Source organism: Aspergillus versicolor (genome assembly GCF_001890125.1).
Source record: "Aspergillus versicolor CBS 583.65 unplaced genomic scaffold ASPVEscaffold_4, whole genome shotgun sequence".
Taxonomy (NCBI): Eukaryota; Fungi; Ascomycota; class Eurotiomycetes; order Eurotiales; family Aspergillaceae; genus Aspergillus; species Aspergillus versicolor.
Window position 1 is genome coordinate 1947213 of NW_024467527.1, and position 19867 is coordinate 1967079.

At 50.5% G+C, this 19867-nt stretch overlaps 9 protein-coding genes across 9 annotated transcripts; 4 read left to right on the forward strand and 5 right to left on the reverse strand.

Annotated features, from left to right (window-relative positions):
- Positions 1 to 608: 608 nt before the first annotated feature.
- Positions 609 to 1249, forward strand: ASPVEDRAFT_130660 (uncharacterized protein; the record flags this gene model as incomplete). The annotated part of the gene is made up of 3 exons (XM_040806744.1): positions 609 to 665; positions 721 to 887; positions 943 to 1249. The coding sequence occupies 3 exons, from the start codon at positions 609 to 611 to the stop codon at positions 1247 to 1249; spliced, it is 531 nt and encodes a 176-aa protein (XP_040667485.1).
- Positions 1250 to 1776: 527 nt separating this feature from the next.
- Positions 1777 to 3782, forward strand: dbp9 (ATP-dependent DNA/RNA helicase; the record flags this gene model as incomplete). The annotated part of the gene is made up of 4 exons (XM_040806696.1): positions 1777 to 1984; positions 2037 to 2113; positions 2179 to 2657; positions 2714 to 3782. 4 exons carry the CDS (start codon positions 1777 to 1779, stop codon positions 3780 to 3782), a joined length of 1833 nt encoding a protein of 610 aa, XP_040667486.1.
- Positions 3783 to 4026: 244 nt separating this feature from the next.
- Positions 4027 to 6965, reverse strand: ASPVEDRAFT_52618 (uncharacterized protein; the record flags this gene model as incomplete). Its single annotated transcript, XM_040814666.1, has 3 exons — positions 4027 to 5691; positions 5993 to 6743; positions 6856 to 6965. The coding sequence occupies 3 exons, from the start codon at positions 6963 to 6965 to the stop codon at positions 4027 to 4029; spliced, it is 2526 nt and encodes an 841-aa protein (XP_040667487.1).
- ASPVEDRAFT_41314 (uncharacterized protein) lies at positions 6819 to 7473 on the reverse strand. Its single transcript, XM_040812318.1, has 3 exons — positions 7132 to 7473; positions 7045 to 7067; positions 6819 to 6966 (listed from the first exon to the last, which is right to left on the reverse strand). The coding sequence occupies exons 1-3, from the start codon at positions 7340 to 7342 to the stop codon at positions 6958 to 6960; spliced, it is 243 nt and encodes an 80-aa protein (XP_040667488.1). The 5' UTR covers positions 7343 to 7473; the 3' UTR covers positions 6819 to 6957.
- A 119-nt stretch (positions 7474 to 7592) lies between these two features.
- On the forward strand, positions 7593 to 8693 carry ASPVEDRAFT_41315 (mitochondrial 54S ribosomal protein mL60). The gene is made up of 3 exons (XM_040812319.1): positions 7593 to 7693; positions 7827 to 8056; positions 8172 to 8693. The coding sequence occupies exons 1-3, from the start codon at positions 7653 to 7655 to the stop codon at positions 8222 to 8224; spliced, it is 324 nt and encodes a 107-aa protein (XP_040667489.1). The 5' UTR covers positions 7593 to 7652; the 3' UTR covers positions 8225 to 8693.
- A 902-nt stretch (positions 8694 to 9595) lies between these two features.
- On the reverse strand, positions 9596 to 11767 carry ASPVEDRAFT_130757 (uncharacterized protein; the record flags this gene model as incomplete). Its single annotated transcript, XM_040806753.1, has 1 exon — positions 9596 to 11767. The coding sequence occupies one exon, from the start codon at positions 11765 to 11767 to the stop codon at positions 9596 to 9598; it is 2172 nt and encodes a 723-aa protein (XP_040667490.1).
- A 3456-nt stretch (positions 11768 to 15223) lies between these two features.
- ASPVEDRAFT_52621 (uncharacterized protein) lies at positions 15224 to 15817 on the forward strand (the record flags this gene model as incomplete). The annotated part of the gene is made up of 2 exons (XM_040814667.1): positions 15224 to 15629; positions 15729 to 15817. The coding sequence occupies 2 exons, from the start codon at positions 15224 to 15226 to the stop codon at positions 15815 to 15817; spliced, it is 495 nt and encodes a 164-aa protein (XP_040667491.1).
- Positions 15818 to 16772: 955 nt separating this feature from the next.
- ASPVEDRAFT_150526 (uncharacterized protein) lies at positions 16773 to 17422 on the reverse strand (the record flags this gene model as incomplete). The annotated part of the gene is made up of 2 exons (XM_040808239.1): positions 16773 to 17077; positions 17192 to 17422. 2 exons carry the CDS (start codon positions 17420 to 17422, stop codon positions 16814 to 16816), a joined length of 495 nt encoding a protein of 164 aa, XP_040667492.1. The 3' UTR covers positions 16773 to 16813.
- A 1330-nt stretch (positions 17423 to 18752) lies between these two features.
- On the reverse strand, positions 18753 to 19298 carry ASPVEDRAFT_52622 (uncharacterized protein; the record flags this gene model as incomplete). Its single annotated transcript, XM_040814668.1, has 1 exon — positions 18753 to 19298. The coding sequence occupies one exon, from the start codon at positions 19296 to 19298 to the stop codon at positions 18753 to 18755; it is 546 nt and encodes a 181-aa protein (XP_040667493.1).
- Between the last annotated feature and the right edge of the window lie 569 nt (positions 19299 to 19867).

A 19867-nucleotide genomic window follows, 5' to 3' on the forward strand; every position in this document is an offset into this window, starting at 1 on the left:
TTCTCTGTTAACGGGTAAATAGGCTTACCCCGTGTTAGGCTCACGCCCACCCGTGCCTGCGGAAGATTACGATCAGGGCTATCCCGACCAGTCTCATCGCGATGTCCAGATACCACGCCATGTCGAGGAGGCTGCACCTTCAGATTTTCATGCCCGGCCTTCAAGCCAGTGAGTGGTGCCATTGGGGCTTTGATGTTGAGTTTGTTTGTATGCTAATCCCGCAAAGTCCGGGGGAAGCCCAATATACGTATGCCCCGAGTTTAACCAGCCAGGGTCCTAGCGAGTTCTATGGCCCACCACCTGACATCTCTCATGGTGGTATCTTATATGGTAACCGTAACGAACCGGGTTCTGGGAATTACCAGGAATATCCACCCCCAAACGGCCAACCTGGCCCAAACATGCACCCGGCATCTCGAGAACAAGATGGTTTCCAGTCAATCTCCAGAAGAGGGCGGGGAGGTTCGAGCTCAATCATTTGCGACGACGTGAGTCATGTCCCTTTGTGAAACTTGGTTGACGCCCCTAATGACAATTTAGAATCCTGCTGTTATATCTACACTGGATCCACGTAAGGAATTCCCTACATTCCACTGGGACAAAAAGTAATGACCACCATCCCAGGATACGCTTTGCGGCCAAGCAGCTACTACACTACTGGAAGGGTATGTGCAAGAGCTTTGACTACCCTGTCATTTTGTCATGTCTAAATATGGATAGATCTTCGCAATCCTTTGGCACGAAAACCGTGGAGTGTCGAACGGCCACGAGAATGGGACCGTTATTACCAGCGGCCCGATTTTTACAGGGCGATTCAACGAGCCGATTCATAGCTCCATTCGCCGTATGGTCGTCTTTAGTACCACCAGGAATAAGTCACTGTGTTTGTGAGTGATCGGTGTCTCATCCTTCATTTGACTCAAGGCTGACTGCGTGACCCAGCCCCATAAGTACGTATGGCAACCGTGGCGTCGCAAAGCCAAACGTGGACCCTTACACGCATGCGATCGTATACCCGCGGGGCACGCCGCCAATCCAAGCGGCCAACGAGCCACGTATGGTTAAGGAACCTCTGGAAGTGGCCCTTGAGTTGCTGGATGAAACGCTCAATCCTATGTCGAGATTGGACTTTGGCAAAGTACACACTGTGGAGCATAATGTCAAAGTACTTCCAATTGGAAGAATAACAAGCAGATCGATGACGAGATTTATACAATACACGAGAGACGAAATGAGCAACTTGGTTTAATAGCGCCAACCGAAGTCCTGCCCGCCCTCCCCGTGCATATCTCCGCTGGGATGCAAAATATTGTCAAATGATCAACGTTAAACCTTCTGTGGTTTGTTTCTATACTACATATTTGCGAAAATACGTCTCGCACGATGGATAATACTGAGAATATACGTTTGCAAGATCCACAACTGATGAATGTCTTGCGTTGCCAGGAGCCACACAATACGTTTTTATTGATGTTCTGAAGTTCTCTGATTTTCGGCCTTTGACACTTTGTCCTTGTCTTGCATTATCGCGTTTGATAGTATAACCAGAATGATTAGTCGTTGAATGAAATTGAGTTGTTTACTTGAAGTCGATATACTTCCTTCTCATAAACGCTAATCCCGATAAGGTAGTTCCGGTCATGGGTGGGGACGCTAAAGATACTGCCGCGAGAAATCTCACCGCCATACAGATTTTCTGACGCAAAACTTCACCCGCCTTGAAACTTTGATTCTGGAACCATTTTCTCAACCCATTTCTTTTGGCATACAGGAAAAATGAAGCGGAAGCTCGACGCCAATGATATCCCATCCCCGGAGCCTGCCGAGGTCAAAGAGGTGAAGGATGCCGACACCACAGAAGACTTCGAAAGCCTCAGCCTCGATCCCCGTCTGCGCCAAGCCCTGGTTAAAGAGAAGTTCAGCAAGCCCACCCCAGTACAGGCGAAGGCTATTCCTCTTGCCCTTGAGGGGAAGGATATCTTAGGTATGCTGAGTTGATTGTACGGATTTTATGCTGAGGATACTAACGAAAGCAGCCCGTGCAAAAACCGGCTCTGGCAAAACGGCCGCGTACGTCCTTCCGATTTTGCAAACCATTCTTCAGAAAAAAGCCGTTCGTTTTCTCTTATATCCGGTTATGGAAGACATCTAAGTATGTGCTGATTGTGCATTTTACAGATCGACCCCTCACTAAAGGCTACGACCGGCCTTATCCTCGTCCCCACTCGAGAACTCGCGGAGCAAGTCCAGAAGGTCGTCACCACATTCGCTGCGTTTTGCGGGAAGGATGTTCGCTCGGTGAATCTGACACAGAAGGTCTCGGACGCCGTTCAGAAGTCAATTCTTGCAGATTACCCTGATATTGTCGTATCAACGCCTGCTCGTGTCATTGCCAATCTTGGAACGTCGGCACTTTCTTTGGAGAACCTCACACATTTTGTCATTGACGAAGCTGATCTGGTTCTTTCATATGGTTATGAAGATGATATAAATGCATTGTCGAAAGCAATCCCCCGGGGTGTACAGACATTCCTCATGAGTGCTACCCTCACCGCGGAGGTGGATACTCTAAAGGGTTTGTTCTGTCGCAGTCCCGTAGTTTTGAAGCTAGAGGAGAAGGATGATCAGGGTGCCGGTGTTAGCCAGTTCGTCGTTAAGTGAGTAAATCCTGGTCATAACTATAATATTTTACATGGGCTGACATTGAAACCAGGTGCGCGGAGGACGAGAAATTCCTGCTCACATATGTTATCTTCAAGCTGCAGCTGATCAGAGGAAAAGTAATCATATTCGTCGGGGATATTGACCGAAGCTACCGTCTCAAGCTGTTCTTGGAACAGTTCGGAATCAAGAGCTGTGTTCTGAACTCCGAATTGCCAGTAAACTCACGTATTCACGTGGTCGAAGAGTTCAACAAGGGTGTCTACGACATCATCATTGCTGCCGACGAACAGGAGGTCCTCGGCGCATCAAAATCGTCAAGAAAATCCAAGGAAGCAGAAGTCGAAGACGGCGCCAACCCCTCAAGCGACGAAGACGAGCAAGAAACCCCGTCAGCCTCCAACAATCGCTCCGACAAACGTCGCAAAGTCACCTCTAAGGAAAAAGACTACGGCATCTCCCGCGGCATCGACTTCCAAAACGTCGCCTGCGTCCTCAACTTCGACCTCCCCACCACCTCAAAATCCTACACTCATCGCATCGGCCGCACAGGCCGCGGCGGCAAAACAGGAATGGCCCTCTCCTTCGTCGTCCCCGCAGAGCACTTCGGCAAGCACAAACCCACCTCAATCCCCACGGCAAAGCACGACGAGTCTGTCCTGAAGAAGATCGCCAAGCGCCAGTCTAAACTCGGCCACGAGGTCAAACCTTACCACTTCGACATGACCCAGGTCGACGCCTTCCGGTACCGTATGTCCGATGCCCTGCGCTCCATCACCCGCCTTGCGATCCAGGAAGCGCGCGCGCGTGAAATACGCCAGGAACTGGTTAAGAGCGAGAAGCTGAAGCGCCATTTCGAGGAGAATCCCGATGAGCTGAGGCAGTTGCGTCACGATGGCGAGTTGCGCTCCGCGCGGATCCAACCGCATCTTAAACATATCCCCGAGTATCTGATGCCGGCAAAGGGGAAGAAAGGGATCTCGAGTGACGATGTTGGGTTCGTTGGGTTTAGAAAAGCGGGTGATAATCGTATTCGTAAAGCCCGGGATAGGAATCGTGGCAGGGGGAAGCCGGGGAGGAAGGTTGATCCGTTGAAGACATTTAATCGGGGGAGAAAGTAAATCATCTAAATAATTATGTCTATCGGAAGGAGCGAGGGTAGTTGTGATTTTGTAGAAGCGGAAAATTTGCACATGATATCATTGTTATGCATATAGGCATCAAATTTTGAGATATATAGATTGAGATTCGCGGTCATTTTGAACAGTAATTGACACATATGTAAATGTGATCACCGGCGTAAGGTTGGAGACGAAGCATCAGGTTTGTATATCTCTCTGAAAGAAAATATAATACAAAAACCATCTAGAGAAATGTATTTCTCAACTCTGGTCCAAGTAGTTTGTCCCGAACATCATCTGCCAACTCCTCCAAACCGAAGGAGAAATGAACCCATTTCCCACGCCCCTCTTTCCTAGCCCGCAATACCCGCCGCTGGACTTCTTTCGCGGCGCGCATCTGCTCTCGGAACCGCTCTAGCTCCTTCGCCAGCCGATACTTTTGGCGCTCTTCCTCGACGTCCCATGATTCGGCGGATGCGACTGCCGTTGGAGCGTGGGCGGAAGAAGCCAGTGATCGAGGATTGGCCGCATTCGTTTCAGGTGCAAGGTCCATTACGCCATCTGTGACATTTCCAGTGTCATCGACATATGGGAGCCATCCCGGCCCGAGACGAATCCATTCGATGTCTCTCCATGACCCGTTCCATTCGGGACCTGCTGAGTATGTCTCGCCCTGGGGACCGGTGCCTTCCCAATTGAGAGCTGGAATCCAGTCGCCGCAGCCTTCCAAGTCTAGCCACTTCAGGCAATATGTCACCCGGGAGAGTTTGCGGAGGATACCGGCGGATTCAGCCCAGTTGTTCTCCATTGCGGAGTATGAGTCGGTGCCACCGTATGCGAAGGTGAGAGATCTATGCGTTGGGTGTCTAATGCTGGCATTGATAGCATTCGGTGTAACGGTTGGGACTGGCCAATGCGCTAGAGAGAGGTGTGTGATTGTTGACAGACGAGAAAGGAGGCTGATAAGCGAATTCCAGTTTACTGATGATGGGTGCGGATGTGCCAAAGACAGATATTGTAGGTTCCCAAACCGTAGGGGCTGCAATATCTTGGGGATAGCATTGCTGGGGCCAGCGTCGGCCCCGTCCTCGTACTCATCCTCCCACGACAGAGGGACCGATTTCGCGGCGTCTTTCTGAGAAGGCGCCTTCTTCGGAAGGAATAGTTCCGTAGAGAGCTGCTTCAAGGATATCCATCGCCCTACCGCGCTGCTGAGATCAAGATGAGTAACATCTGAATCGCCATCAGCTATCCGATCTTGCTCCTCGCTGTCGAACAGGGGTTTTAGGCCGCGCATCAGTCCCGCCAGAGGCTGTTCCCTGGAATAGTATCCAACATAGCTCAACAACAATAATTTAATATGTGTGGGCAATAGGCCAAGGAATTGTCCATCATATGCGACATGCCACGCCCAATGCATGGCCATTGACTTCATCAGCGCATGCACGAAGCTCCTCTTCGCAGGAAACTCTCTGCCCGGTAGGCGCTCAAGACGATGGATAACCTTCGCCGTCTCAGCGCTGTCCAATTCAGCCTTTTCAGCATCTTGCGCACTGGTATCACCCGAAAGCCAGCTCTCAGGCGGAGGCGGACCAGGTATCCGTCTCAGTCGCCGGCCGCCGATGACAGTGCGGCGAGCATCGGGACGGGGGCGGGGTGGTGGAGTTTCGGGGAGCTCGAGCAAATTTCGCAAGGATGGATGGACAGAGCGGGGTACGACATGCCGGGGCACACCGCGACTGTTGCCTGATAATGACGGCGATACCTGTGTCCGGCGCAGGTGGTTGATCAGGTCGTTGACTGAAGGTTGTTCGGGTTCCCCGCTCGGCGAGGCTGGTGAACGGAATCGATCATTTTGGTTGCTGAGGGGGCTCGAAGTGGCTAAGGTATGGTGAGGGGTGCTGACGGGCTTTGAAAACGTATTCTTGTGGTGTTTCTTGGGCATAGGTGCTTGAGGTGATGGAAAGAAAAAAGGAAGGGAAACGGTGGGGGAGTTAAATGATGACGGTGAGGGGTACACTAAGAAAGCGAGGTTGAGGCGGAGCCAAAAGAGTCAGAGCAGGAGTCATTGCGCAATTCGCCCCATGCTTCATGCACACAAAGTTCAGCTTGTCTGACTTTGCACTTCTCAATTCTAATCTGATTTTGTACATTGTGTCTATCAGGTTGCATATTAATTTACACTAACTCGAAGTTCATACATCCCGAACCCATGATTCATCCTCCATCTTTCCCTCACGCTTCGGTCCCTCCTCGATCCACGTTTCGACGAGACCTGCCTTAGGATCCTCATCGGAGTGTCCTCGAGACCGGCGGACGTCGAGAACGAGATCCCTGACCTTCTTCGTTACCTCTTTTCGCAATTCGACGGCCTCGGCCCCATACAGAAGCTCGTCACTCAGAGTACCGAGTGGAAGATCACGAGTTTCTGGAGAAGCCAGCTCAGCCTTCGCCTTGATCTTCTGCCATCGACTGCGCATTTCGCCAAAGACCGCTTCAGCATCCACTTTTTGTCCAAACGTCACACTGACCTCCTTTCCAGGTCGCGGTATACCCCGCGGGAACCCACGGCTCTCGTGCATGACCTGATCGAATCCTTCTAACCAAATCGGAACAATGTCGGGACATTCGCTCGCCTCGAGTATCAACCTAGCAACACCCCACTTGAAGTACCGCATAGTTTTGGACGGAGCTTGGTGGATCTTTCCCTCTGGAAAAATATGAAGCCATGAGAAAGAATTGCAGGAGTATGCGGATGGCGCAAGATGAGAATCAAAACCATCCGTGGAGTAAGCCGTAGGAAGGTCGGAAAACGGGTCAACGCAGACATTTTGCAAGCTCCAGCTTTGACGCTCGGGTGAAGCAAGGTGTGGTTCGGCCGGGAAAGGTCCTTTAGATAGGAGTCGAATCGCTTGGGTCACAGCTGGTTGCGCGATACCACCGTACTGCGAATGGGCAGATCTATGAGTAGGTAGTAGTTGGCCCATTGTGAAGAACAAGGCCAACGGTCTGCCAACCCGCAGAGTTAGCCGGCGCGATCAATTTGTTACCGATAGGTTAACATGAGCCATACCGGGTCTGGTAGCAGATGTCATGACTAGCAAGACCCCATCTTCTATTTGACGATGAGAGCCCAAAGTTGTATTTCAAGGGGAGAAATCCCCACATTAGCGGATCATCCATTCTGTCGCGAGCCGGTCAGCGCCATCGTATGAGCATGTAGAGGATCGAATGGCCTCAGTCCAGAGGCGCATATACGTACGTACACGCTAATGTGGTTGGATACTATGATCGTATATTGCGTTAGACAAGTTTACGTCGCGTAGCAAACATAAAGAGATAACAGTACCTGTAAGTAACCCTTTCTTGCGTTGCGATGGATCCTTTCTCGACTCAAGCAGCTGTAGGAACTGCTCCAGGCCATGGGTTTCGGGATAGCTGCACCCATACAAGAAAGACCGGCACAACCCCGCTACGCTGAATATCGTGGTGGCCGAGAGCGACCTCCAAAAGAGAGAGGGACTTTCGCCCGTTGCACCGGAATCTGTTTGCCGCGACATAGTGTCGGTTCTATCGGGTATCCATAGGAAGTGCAAAAGAGACTAAGAAACGAAAAGTGCAACCAGGTAGTTTATGTAACGGACAATCATGAAGAAGGGAATGAAATGCAGCACCGTCGATGAGGTCTGGGAGAAAGGGCGTGAGAGTAATCGGCAACATTATTGGCCTCTGGAATTTGTTGCGCCGCGGAGGTTGACGGAGCACGGACCACCCGAAACCTCGACGGGATTTTCCGTGCAGGCAGGACTCCGTGAAGCTCACCATCACAAGGATTTCTACAACTGCCTGCTTTCGCGTCATAGAGCAAAGATGTTCAAGCCTTCGTCACCGTTGTTCTCGGGTCTTCTCTGGTATGTCCCCTTTCCACATCCCTGCGCATTGCCAGATTCTCCCATCCCAGTTTTGACACCCTCCATTTGAACACGCGACCTCCTCCGAATTTCAATACAATAATGACAGAGTCTAATGCCTATTTTCGTATAGGAAAATCCCATGGCGCATCTCGCAGCCCCAGAAAGCCCGCCAGCGCCAGCGCCTGCGTGCTGTTGACCGCGTTGTCGATACCCTTAGCACAGCCCTTCGCCGAAACGGCGAGTCCACAAAGGCAATCGATAGATGGTACAAGGAAATGCCGCGAGAGGAGGAGATGCTGCCTCGAGACAAGTACACTCTTTTCGACAAGAAGGAGAAGACGTACCGCAAGGGCATTCATAGTAAGTCACTGCCCCCACGCCAGTTGGTTCTGCACCATCTTTTTCTTCGGGGGTCGAGGGCTTTCAGAGGCCCTGGAATTTCAATTGCATAAAATCTTACAGAACCTTCATTTAGAACTACCAAAGTGGACGAGAGTCAGTCAGCGGGTCAACCCTCCGGGTTTCTAAACGACGTCGCAGTCCGTCTTTTAGAACCACGAAATCGCGCCCTACCTCTCCTACCAGCTACCTTCTACTATCGGATACCTTCCATCGATATTACGATACCATTGTATTATATACCTCTCTTTGTACCGCCACACTAGCCGCTAGAGGAGAAAATTGGGGTGCGAAAGAATATATGGGGTTTTTACGGAGTTTTGGAAACAAAGAATCACTTCCTGTCTGCATTATGTATCCTAGCCTTTGCAATGTTCCCTGGTTAAGTCTTGTCAAGCATTATCGAGTGCTCCTCGCGTCCATCTCTGCAGTGTGTTTACTTGGAGTCGCTACGAGGTGAAAGACAAGGTCAAAATTTGAAAGCATACCTTTCTTTGAGAATAGGTTTAAATTCCTTAAACTCATACCATATGTAGTATATATAAATATCTACCTATCTATATTCCTAATTTCAAATATCATATGGAATGGTACTTCCACCCTTAGCACTTGCTAGCTTTGGCCCCATGCCCGCATTCGCCAAGATTTACCAGTATGAATGGTCCAACACCTCACCATCACGGAGATAGCGCCCATTCTCCCCCTGGAATTTCTACAGGGACTACAAGATACCTAAAGGACACTATGTCTCTTTGCGCTTTGCAACCACGCCCCCCATCTATGGAACTGAGCCTTTGAACCCGTTGTTTACCCCACGTTGAACGTCTACTGCGTTAAATATGTTAATCGCCAAGAGAACGAGAAAGACATCTCTATATAGAATTTAAAGACAATAAATCCAGGAATTTTCAGCCAAGAATGGCAGGACTGGAAAAGAAATTATCATACCACGTCGTCTTCTCTGCTGGTCTTTCGGACTGAATGATGTGGAAACAGCTTCTTGAAGGCTACGACTTCTCAATGTAGTCTTGTAAGCCGAATATTTCAGAGCTAAGAATTCTGGATTCGTGTCTCGGTGCTCTTTATACAGCCAAGTCCGCTGCTTGCACCGAAGCTAAATGCACACGTATACCAACTGTCGAGTTCCGCGGCGTTATACTGGCTCCATTACTCCGTACGGGGTAGAAAACTCAAGTAAGTTTCAACTGAATCCCTCTCGGCCCAACTGCCCTCGGGCGATGTCGTCGAATGCCGAGGCTGCGTTGCATGAAATATGATTTCAGCCACAGTATGTACTTTTGATTTCAGTTTCATGACCGATTAGGTAGCTGTGGACCTGGATGGCTTGGTGAATTGACGTATGGGCCTGATCGGCGGACCTCTAATGCCTGGTTGTACGTATTGCAACTTGTGGGCGCCAGTTTCAGAAGATGGATTGTATAACGGAGCACACTTTCAGCAATGTCTGGGGGTTATTTAATTTTTTAAAGATATACTTAATTATAATGATTCGTCTGTCGGAAGTTCTTCTCTCCCATCTAGCGAGCGATTTGAGTCGGAATCATTGAGTCTCGAAGTAATTTGTCGGCAATATCGAGCTATGCCATGAGCAACCTCCTTCACCCTCGTCCTATTTACTCGGCCTTCATATATTGCCTTGCGAATCCGGTACCCGGGTTTGATTCTCTGCCAGTCACTCCACCTTTCCTGCCAGCCTGCTCCACCCTCATAGTACCTTTCTCGCTGACGAGCAGATAGACCGAGTCCCTGCGGAGGTCGTCGGATAAGCCAACAGTCCGGGTCGATTTTACCATCCGGTGGGTCCTCAGCTGAGCTCTCATAGAGCTCAATCTCCTTAGTGAATGGCTTTAACCCGGATGTCATCCTATGTCTATTCACCGCAAGTCTCCATGAGTTGATCTTGGGAGTTTGCGCTGGCCTATGATCCGATTTGGGATACTTCGGACCCTGGGGAAGAGCTGACTTTGGGGCTGGATATGGGACGTTGAATCGCGGATCCCCCCAGAGCCGTCTCTTTTCAGTGGGAACTCGGGAGACTGGATCGAAAACGATCCAGGTTTTCCTATTTAACCAGTGATTTGCCAGCAGAGCGAAATGAAATGGCCGTTGCCCTGGAGTTAATTGGCTCGAGATCCACTCTAGTCTTCGGTCCAAGTTGAAAATTAATCGCACCTCCCAACTGCTCCAGTCTTTGGCTTGCGTTACAAAATGCGGCACTCGCACTGTACAGAAGCGCTTCTGCTTTTGATGATCCGGTTTCTTGCCATTTGTTCGAGTCCTGATGGCTGACGCTTGATATCCTATTGACTCTTCCTGCCAAGTAAGAAGTGTTGGACGACGGAATGGAGTGGAATGACCGCGCAAGATTGGCAAAGAATTCCATTGATTGCGTACATTCGTGTCACCTTTGTATCCATTCAGTGATGCATGTCGTCTGACCTTGAAATGCTGCGCAGGGCTGCAGAGAATCAGGTCGCTGATATCCGAGGACGATGCCCATTTTCGATTCTGTTGATATTGATAAGCACGTTCAAGTGCAGTACTATCGAGCGAGAGACTTCTCAACAATACAGACTGGGGGCTTCCTGGAGGTTCTGCTGGGAGCGTGTGAGTACTGTATCCAACGCATTTGAGTGTCTGTATCCCCATCCGAGCAGACCAAACTTGGTATTTGCGCGAGCGACGGTATACTGGAGAAATATCAGGCATGGATTCTTCACTGTCAATGTTTTGAGAGTTCAAGTCTCGACATAAATGTGTGGGTGACGGGAGGCCTTTACGCCATGCAAGGCATGGCATAGAAAAGCTGTGGGGCGACGACTGGGTGTAATGCATGAATCTCAATGGGACGCGACTGGGACTCTGGGGAAGGGGGAGCCGTGGGAACGTTCTGAAGGGTTGTCTGATAGGTGGGACCACGTGTGAGCTTGTATCTGACCCGAGATCCTCAGAAAACCTAGCACGAAGTAACCGAGGGGCAGTAGAATATCTCGATGAAAGCCTACTGTGGAAGCTTTCCTGTAAAGATCCATTTATACGCGTAGGCCCTCGAATGGGTGTAACTAAAGACTGAGAGCCGACAGGAGGCAGAAGTGCCCCAGTCGCAAAGGGAGAAGAGGCTACCTCTGGGCCAGGATTCGACCTAGACCTAGGAATGGAAAGAATTGTATGGTTCCATAGGGCGCCAGTCATTTCAGAATCATGGCAGCTATTCCACTTGGGTACCCGGTGTTTTCTTCTCTCTGGATGTGCACCGAGTTCTTTTTGACGTGGGTCCCACCACACCCATTGCATATCGGCACTCGCTGAGCCCCAAGAAATCAAACTGCGTAGCTTTGCCATAAATTTGCGGAGAAGTTGTTTGTTCGCCTCGTGTCGCTGAGAGGGCACCCAGCCGTACCAGGTTTTGGCGTAGCGAGTCGATGGGGCGTTTCCCTTTCTCAAGACTCTGGCCTTTGTAAATGAACGAAGGAAGCGAGGTAGTTTCCAGATAAGGACGGTAAGGATAAAGATGCCGACTGTTCCGGCGAGTAGTTGAAGGAAAAGCTTGCGGGGGATAAACGATGTGGCCTGGACAGGCGTAACTGGCGGTGCAATCAGAGTTGGTCGGATCAGAGTCGTAGGCGGAGGCCGGTAAAGGACAGGTGCCATCTGATGAATGTAGATTCACACAATAAGGTAGTCATTCTGATAACAATATGGAGGCTGGTGGTGGATTTTGTTTGTCAGGGGCCTCTATTGTGTTGGAGCGGGAGTGTCATCGCGATGGATGGGCGCCGTAGAGGGCAGGACGGCCTTTCCTCGCCGGCCACTTTGCAGCGTCCCACGTCCAGGCACGTAACAGCCCTTATATCCGAGCTATTCCCTCACAGAGACGCCAGTTTGCTCGTGTCTGGCTCACGTCGAAGTATATCTCCTCGCCAAGCTGAACACCATCGGCACTCGACTAGCGCTCATTGCAAATGGTATCTTTGTTGAGAGCAGATGAAATGTTCTAAATGCAGACCGTTCTATATGAGGTGATTGACTATGTTGCCTCACTCTGCCGCCTCACTTCTCCTTCCTCCCCGGTACAGCAATGATGCCTCACTATTCACTCAAGTCCGGCCCAAGCAATTAACTCCGCAAAAAAGCACTGATCTTCATTGTCTACCATCTCCTTTTGGTAAGCTGTCGCATTTTTCATTTTTGCCTTTCTTCGGAGTTTGCTGACTGCTATTCGCGTTCTAGGCTTTGGCCTGACCTGGTCCAGTACTGTTGCTGCACATGTTTAAGTCTAAGGTCTCAACCGCGGCAAAAGAAATCGGGTATTATACCGATTGAAGGATGCCTGGTCGCTGGAGTTTATGGGGCTGAATTCATTCACATACCTGTTCCCTTCTTCCGTCGATCCACAAACACAATTCTCAGACTCGTCATCATCTTCTGCATCCAAACACAGCCAGAGAATCGGTGAGCCTGATCGCAATATCGACGGGAATTAGTTGGCATGGCACGGATGGAGCTCTACAAATGTACTTCTCCAGCTTGGAAAGCGTTGCGACGTGTATGGGCTAGATCCGTTCGAGGTCATCGTGCATTTGCCTCAATGTCGTGTGCGGCAATATATCGGTTGATATCTCGGTTAAGAAGCTTCTTGGGTCAGCGATGTCGATGGCGAACAGCGGGCGACAAATTGGGAAATAGAGTTAAACGAGAGGGCTTCGGTCAATCCCGAATATCGACCACGCGGGTGACACAATCAACTCGAAGTTTTATCTACGCGGACGACCGGACCAGTACGACGAGCGCTGCTTTGGTGGAGCGCCAGCAAATAGGAATCTATCAACGACCCCATGCTCCATAATGATGTTACTTCCACGTTCTCGCCGATCTTGCGCGAAGGATGCATTATGCGTGCTCGATCGAGTTGATCTGCATATAGTGTAAGATTCCAGAATCTCATGGGCGGTGATCTTAAACGAGATAGGCATAGGCGCTGAGGAGGTATGATAGTGAAAAGACCAGCTTTGTCACTGTCGGAGAGTTTTGGTTTCGGGGTCTGCCTCACAAGTTTCAATTCTTGGTCCCCGAACCGGGTTTCATAAGTTCGATTGAGTATTTTGGCATTTTGGGCCCTTGATGGATAGTGCCCAGTCGACTACACCGCCACTCCCCGCATAACACCGCCACGCTGATGTGGCTGGTCCAGTTGATGAGTATACTAATCCATACACCCCATTTCTTAGTGATTCCTTGCTTTTCGGCTCAGTATGGTTGAGTAATCCTACTGTCGCTGGTATTGAATGTGATGGTGTCATTGAAGGTGTCGGTCCAGTACAGCAGTATTGCGATACTAACATAGAGGACTGGGAACCGTATAGAGAGCTTTGACATTTCCTGAGCTGCCAATGATCGCTGTCGGAACCATTCCCAACAAAGGCATGTAAAGCGAGCGTGATCCCAAACATCCTTATTCTTCATGCGTGCCACCCAAATAGGCGGTCCTTGCTCTACCTTGCGGGTAGCAGATCCTTCGTGCTTGCGCATTGAGATCTATCAGATAAACTGGTGATGTTTGCCACAGAAGGCAGCAACGTTTAAGCACAAGCTGCGAGCTTTTCCTGAGGGTCTCGATGAAGTCTCCAACGAACAGAGAGGGTCATGCGCCACAATACACCGTATGCGGCTACAGAGGTGTGGCGCAAACAAGGTCGGGGCAGGGGTGAGCCTGTGGCGCCAGGCTGTCAGATCTCATCCAGGTCTGCGGGCCCGCAAATGCTCCACCGCTCGTCATTGCCCGTTTCGGCCTCGCAATTTTCCATCCTCAATCCCGCTTCGGCGATAGTTCATGCTTCTCCAGCCGTTCCAGTTCTGTTAGGGGCGAGAGCTCGAGCAGGCAGGAATATTTCAAAACTCTAATTCTCTCCAAGATGACGAACGGGACAATACACGCGAATCGGCTGAATGGAGAGGTTTCCACGCCTCAACGAACCAACGTCAGCCCTAGCGTTGAAGCTGAATCCCAGTCCACAGTGCGTTCCCACTCGCTTTGCTGCTGGTGAGGGAGATGGTACAATCCCGTTGTAAAAGAGTGGCCGGTGCATTTCCCGGCCATGGACTACTATAAGGGTTGGAAGGCATCTTAGCCTTGTTATCAAGAATGTGGTTATAGTCATATGGGTAAACTCTCCGGCGCCTTGCCATTCGCTGAATGATCGACCGACACTGTGGATGGACCAAGGACTAGATCCAAGCCCCCGGGATTTGACTCGCCCATAACCTTGACAAATGCCGCCTGTGGCCCACGCGGCCGCATTAAGCGACTCGCACAATCTGTCGACATTCTACACAAGCGCCCGTCGATGAACAAAGGAGCTCTGCAGGATCAAGTGGGTCGATGGGGAGCGGAATATGTTCGCCGAGTCTCGGTTTAAAGGATAAAGAAAACTATGGCGAGAGAAAAAGCAAGTCTGCACACCATTGATGGTCCCCGGGGTGGTCGTACCACCGGGCCAGACTATCATTAGGCACAGCATATCATATTGCTGCCCAGCTCCAGGTCCAGCGAGTCAAAGCTTCATGGTGTGGCAATCTGATCCTCCTGGGTCTATCGTCGTTGCGAGCTCCACTCTTCCAATGCAAATAGTTGCCCACAACCCGCGGTAAACGATCGCTTTGCATCCTGCAGCTTTATCGTGTTAAGATGACCCACTGACCAACAAATCTACTATGCTTCATCTAACATGACTTGCAGATCTCTCATGGCATAGTTTGCCGCTCATGTGTGGCAAACGCCTATTTTCTTGACACCTAGATGAAGCAGGTCTGGAGGCGCAGATGATGTTGAGGAAGTGCGAAAGCTTATCCAAGCAGAACCTTCACAAATGCGCACGCTCCCTGGATCATGATCGACTCTTTCCATCACATCAGCCTTCGTCGCCTATATAAAGATAGCAATACCTCTCCGCTCTAATCTTAATTCTTGATATTCGGCATCAACAGATTCTAGCAGATTTTCTCCCAACTTCAATATCCAACCACCATTGTCAGTTACCCTCTTCTGTTTGCCAGCTATCAGATTCAATTCCTCCACCATCATTATAAAGTTTTTGGTCTCCATTCAAAATGAGTTCAAGCAGAGAATACAGCCTCTCATTCGCCATCGCGCCTCCCACGTCTGTTCGTCCTGGTGTTTCCTTCTCTCTCCCTGTCATCGTTGCGGTACGCCCTATCGGTACTGCAAGCAGTGATCCATTACAACAGCTAGGCGCAGGTGCCTCTCTTCGAGACGAATCCGGAACCAGTCCCTCTGGCGGCCTGACCGGCACTGTGTCGACAAGCGTACGTAGCCGAGCGGGAAATACCACAAGCGGGTATGCTCGACTCGGTCCACTGAGGATTACGACCCCGGGAAAATACAAGCTACGAGTTACATTGGTCAACAATACATCCAGTGGAGTGACTGTGCGTGGATTTATCGAATCATCTGTCATCCATGTCCACGCGGGTGCTGCCGCGTCACAGCAACCGAGTAAGTAACCGGACCAAGGGTGCAACAAAAGCACCATGCATCTTTGCCCTTGGGGATTTATTTCCGAGGTATTTTGGCTAACACATATTTATTGTTTAGCCCCAAGCCAGATCTCAAAACTGCAGTCATTGATCCCCGAGAATATTGGAATATCGCAAGCCGATATTGCTTCCTGGCAACAAGCCTAAAAATCCATTCTAAAGACATGCAATGTTGATTTTCATTGAGCGGCCTCTCAGGGGCATTTCAATCGTCGTCCCGGCACTTATTTTGCCCTATTCAATCCGTGCGGCTTATCTTTCTTTAAAGCCTTTTCCATTTGTCCCCACTGGCGTTCTTCGTTGGCGCAGATTTGTTTTGGTGTTGAGAAGAAAGACGGGGTTTTATTTCGCCTGGCTCTCGAATTACCTGCATTTTCTTCAATCTTAGAGCACCAGCAGCAATGTCATCGACCACTCACATACATTAACAACGTTTACAGCATTCTCAGTCAGGAGAAGCTTCGAGAACCAGAACTGAGCCTCCGTCCCAGTCTGTTGTTAGTCCATGCATTCCGCTCATCAGCTATTTCCGTTTTCTATTGTTTCAGCATACTGCTCTCCTTATAGACACTACGTTGCTAGGCTTTCATATGCACCCAGTAATATACTCTTGTTCCTCGTATTGATGCTACATGATACATCCAACCCACAGCGGGTATAGTCCTCGAACAGCCCCTATAGTACTTCACAGTAACCTCACCGTCCTATCTCCGTAAACTTTTTAACCTTCAAACCGCCAACCCCAGCCATGGGAGTCTAAACGATCCTCAGAGCCTCAAGAGAAAACACTGTCCAAGACTCTAAGCGTATATCCACCAGTCGCCGACCTATACCCAAAGTGCACAGTTTTGTTGTGTTCTATTTTTGGGTGGGCTATAGAGTATGGGCTCTTCTAGACGACAAGCAGGCTGAATATAACCTTCCCCCGTTGTCCATTATCTAGTCTTGTTTCTCTTCAGTAACTAACTCCGTACATATGTCGGTGCAGAGGTTCTGCTGCTGGGCTTTTGGGGAGAATTTGGCCGATGCTCAGGGCTTTCACTCTACTAGCTTCCCTATGTATTACAAGAGAATATTGATTACGATTGGAAAAAGGGAAAAGTCACGGATGGGCTGAAGAACAAATTTCTCATTTCTTAGCATCTACCTAGAGTGGTAAAGAGAGGGGACGTAGTCCTCATGCAGCGCGGACTGATGTCCACGGCCGTTGAATGATGCCGAGTTCTCCGTTTCTGAACCTGAAAAAGCCGCGAGCGGGCTATTTCTAACCCGGTTATCGCACCGTTCTTCATTCTGGGGTGACTGTTTAATCGATTCATCGAAAGAGACGCCTGACTGGTGGATGGATGGATGGATGGGTTGTCGAGGGTACCGGAGGCTGATATTCGCCTTGTGCATGACTGCATTCTACAACGAAAGCTACCGAGCTGACGATGTCATATATAGATCCCTTGGCTGATAAATTGTTCGGTTGGTGAAGAGGAGACGTGTGCGGATTCAGCCCTTCTTCTGCTGGCGGACCCAGTCGACGCCATCACGGACAGTGTCTCGAACACTAAAGCCGCCGAAGAGCCAGTAGTTTGAGTGTCGGCCGTAGTGGTAGACGGTGTTGTCGTACCGACGGCGGTCGTCGGTGCTTCTGTAGGAGTTCGTGGAGCCGGAAGAGCCCGATCGGGACATCTGAACAGGGCTGTGGGTGCGACGGGGGCGCTCCTCGTTGGAAGAGAAAGAGTTGCGCGTGATGGATGTCATTTTGATAGAGGTTGAATAGCGATGTCTATGGAGACTTCCCTTGTTTGTGGATGAGACACTGGATATGTTGGATAGGTATAAGGATAGAATGATTCGCGGGTTTGTCCCTTGGATAGTCTGAATGATGAAGAAAAGAAAGATTGTGAGATGAGGGGATTTGGCCGATTATTTATGCTGCCTTCGCTCGCGCGTTTCTTCTTGATTGACGTCGAGAACCAAGAAACACCCCGGGCAATCGGTTCGCCGGTCCCGCGGACCCTCAAGAAGCGGGGTGTTCGACCTTGTAGGGCAGGCGCTGGCATTCTTTTTGGCGTGAGGTCCTATGAGAACGCGCCTGGCAATGAGACAAGGCAGGAGAGACGGTCAATCACGGACAAATCAGACAGTGCCAACGTGCGCTGAAGGCCCATCAATAGGGCCTAGTGCGAATTCTTGTTTTCGCTGGCTCGATATCAGCCAATAATGGCGTCTTCAGGGGCCTGCCCCATGTCGCTGGGCTCACGCTAGAAGGTCTCCTGGAGTTTTGGCCCCATGATGACGGCAGTTTGACCGCTTCTGCCTGGAGGCCGGCGCTGCATTTGCACCGTTTCAGCCGCTTCCTGAGGCTTTTGTGTCGGTGAACACCCAGACCACCACTAGATACCCATCATGCAACCACACGGACGCGGTCAACTCAAGGGGAGCATGGAGGGAACAGAGTAAACAGCGGCGAATGCGATTCGTGAGACGAGAATTGTCGGTCGGATTGACTCACGGTCGATTGGCTGTCTCTGAGTCAGATCACATGGTCTGGGGGCTTTGCCCGTTTCGTTCTCCCTCCAGTCACGCTGAGGCTCCAGCTTTCTCTTTTCTCTGCCGGATGACGACAATAGGCCAAGCGCCTTTCCTTGGCGCCCTTTCATGGCGGGCATCACTTTCCCTCATTTGCGCCCGTTTTGTCGTCACGGGTTTCCGTCCCCAGCAGATGGTCCGGGGCACTCGGCAGAAACGGCACGGGCAAAAAGAAACAGATAACAATCTCCGCGGCCGCTTGGACTTGCGGCTCTCATAACGAACGTACTCCTACGCTCGCTCCACATCTCGCCTACGCGGTTCATGGCCTGGTTTTGCAGTGAAAAGACAATCATTTTATTTCGAACAAGATGGCAATCTCCATGCGAACATGCAAGAAACTTATAGGTAAACAACTAAACACCTGACCGGAGTATGCGATTTTCGGTCCTTACGCCAAAATTATGCTCTATCAACAATGCAGAGCAAAATATCAAACCCCAAACACCAAAAAAAAAAAAAAAAAAAAAAAGCCCAGCAGCGAAATAACAGCACCAGATTATTCCTCCGCTAGCGGCCACAGCTTCTCACTTGGTTGTTTCCAAGACCGCGGTCGCTCCGAGTGGCAGCGTCGGTGGTTTTTTTCGATCATCAGACGGCCTCGCTCGCCATCTTGAGGTCTTCCCTTCTCGTTGGTGGTTATGGGATGCGCGGAGAGCCGATGAACCCAGTACGGCAGCAGCACTGTTTCTCCGGACATAGTCGTGGGCAGAACGAAGAGTGAGCGCGCCCTGTCCAGTGGGGGTTGCATCATCTTGCGCAGCGAGACGGCGGCAACGGTGGTCTGGTTTTGTTTTGCTCCGTCTTTAGGGTGATGCCAAAGTCGGTGCGAATGAGCTGGCTGAGAACGAATGATCCCGGCAGATGCGGCGTCATCCTCAAGCAGGTCTCCAGACTGGACCGGCGTCATGAACTGGCTTTCAGAGTCGAACCCATCGGATGGCGCTGTCACCGTGATGATGGGCAGGTTACGCCGTTCGCGAAGACGCATCCCCGAGCCGCAGTACGGCCAGGAGTGGCGTCTCTTATGGTGGAAATGCGGCATGGTGATCATAGTGAATTACAGTGTCAAAGAACCACCTTGAGCGCGCTGGGGGAGGTGTATTTAAAGGGCATGCACGTCAATTGGGTTGAGAAGGGCAAGGAGCTCCAGGCACCTACAAAAAGAGTCAGTGGTAAGAAACAGCCCTGTTTCGCCTCATCATTTGCACAACTTCCGGGGCAACTGCAGCGGGCAAAGCTTCGTATTTCTGTCGCAGGCAGCCAGAAGCAGGTACAATGCGGATTATAAAGCATTCAGCCTCTCAGCATGCGTCAGGCGGACTACACTTAGAGGGCGCACGCGCACCATAAAAACGCGCAGCACCCTCACCCAGGTGACAAATTCGGCCACCATGTAAGACACGAAGAGGGCTCATGCTCGAGCTCGACTGTAACCAAGTAGGTTTGTCGAGGTTGCCCATTAGGTAAAGTGGTAGATTCGTGAGTCATGTAGGCTAGGCATGCCCTGCTTTTGCGGTGATGACTAGCGGGCTGGAGCTAACAGGGGAAGCTGTGCCTTTATTTGTACAGCTCTGCCTAATCGGATCTCATCCCCTTCGTATCCGAAGACCT

Coding starts and splice junctions, on each gene's coding strand:
- ASPVEDRAFT_41314 (XM_040812318.1), bottom strand. CDS start 7,342: ATGTCGCGGCAAACAGATTCCGGTGCAACGGGCGAAAGTCCCTCTCTC. Junction 7,068..7,131: donor CAAGAAAGGGTTACTTACAG/GTACTGTTATCT, acceptor ATACGATCATAG/TATCCAACCACATTAGCGTG.
- ASPVEDRAFT_41315 (XM_040812319.1), top strand. CDS start 7,653: ATGTTCAAGCCTTCGTCACCGTTGTTCTCGGGTCTTCTCTG. Junction 7,694..7,826: donor TTGTTCTCGGGTCTTCTCTG/GTATGTCCCCTT, acceptor ATTTTCGTATAG/GAAAATCCCATGGCGCATCT. Junction 8,057..8,171: donor GTACCGCAAGGGCATTCATA/GTAAGTCACTGC, acceptor ACCTTCATTTAG/AACTACCAAAGTGGACGAGA.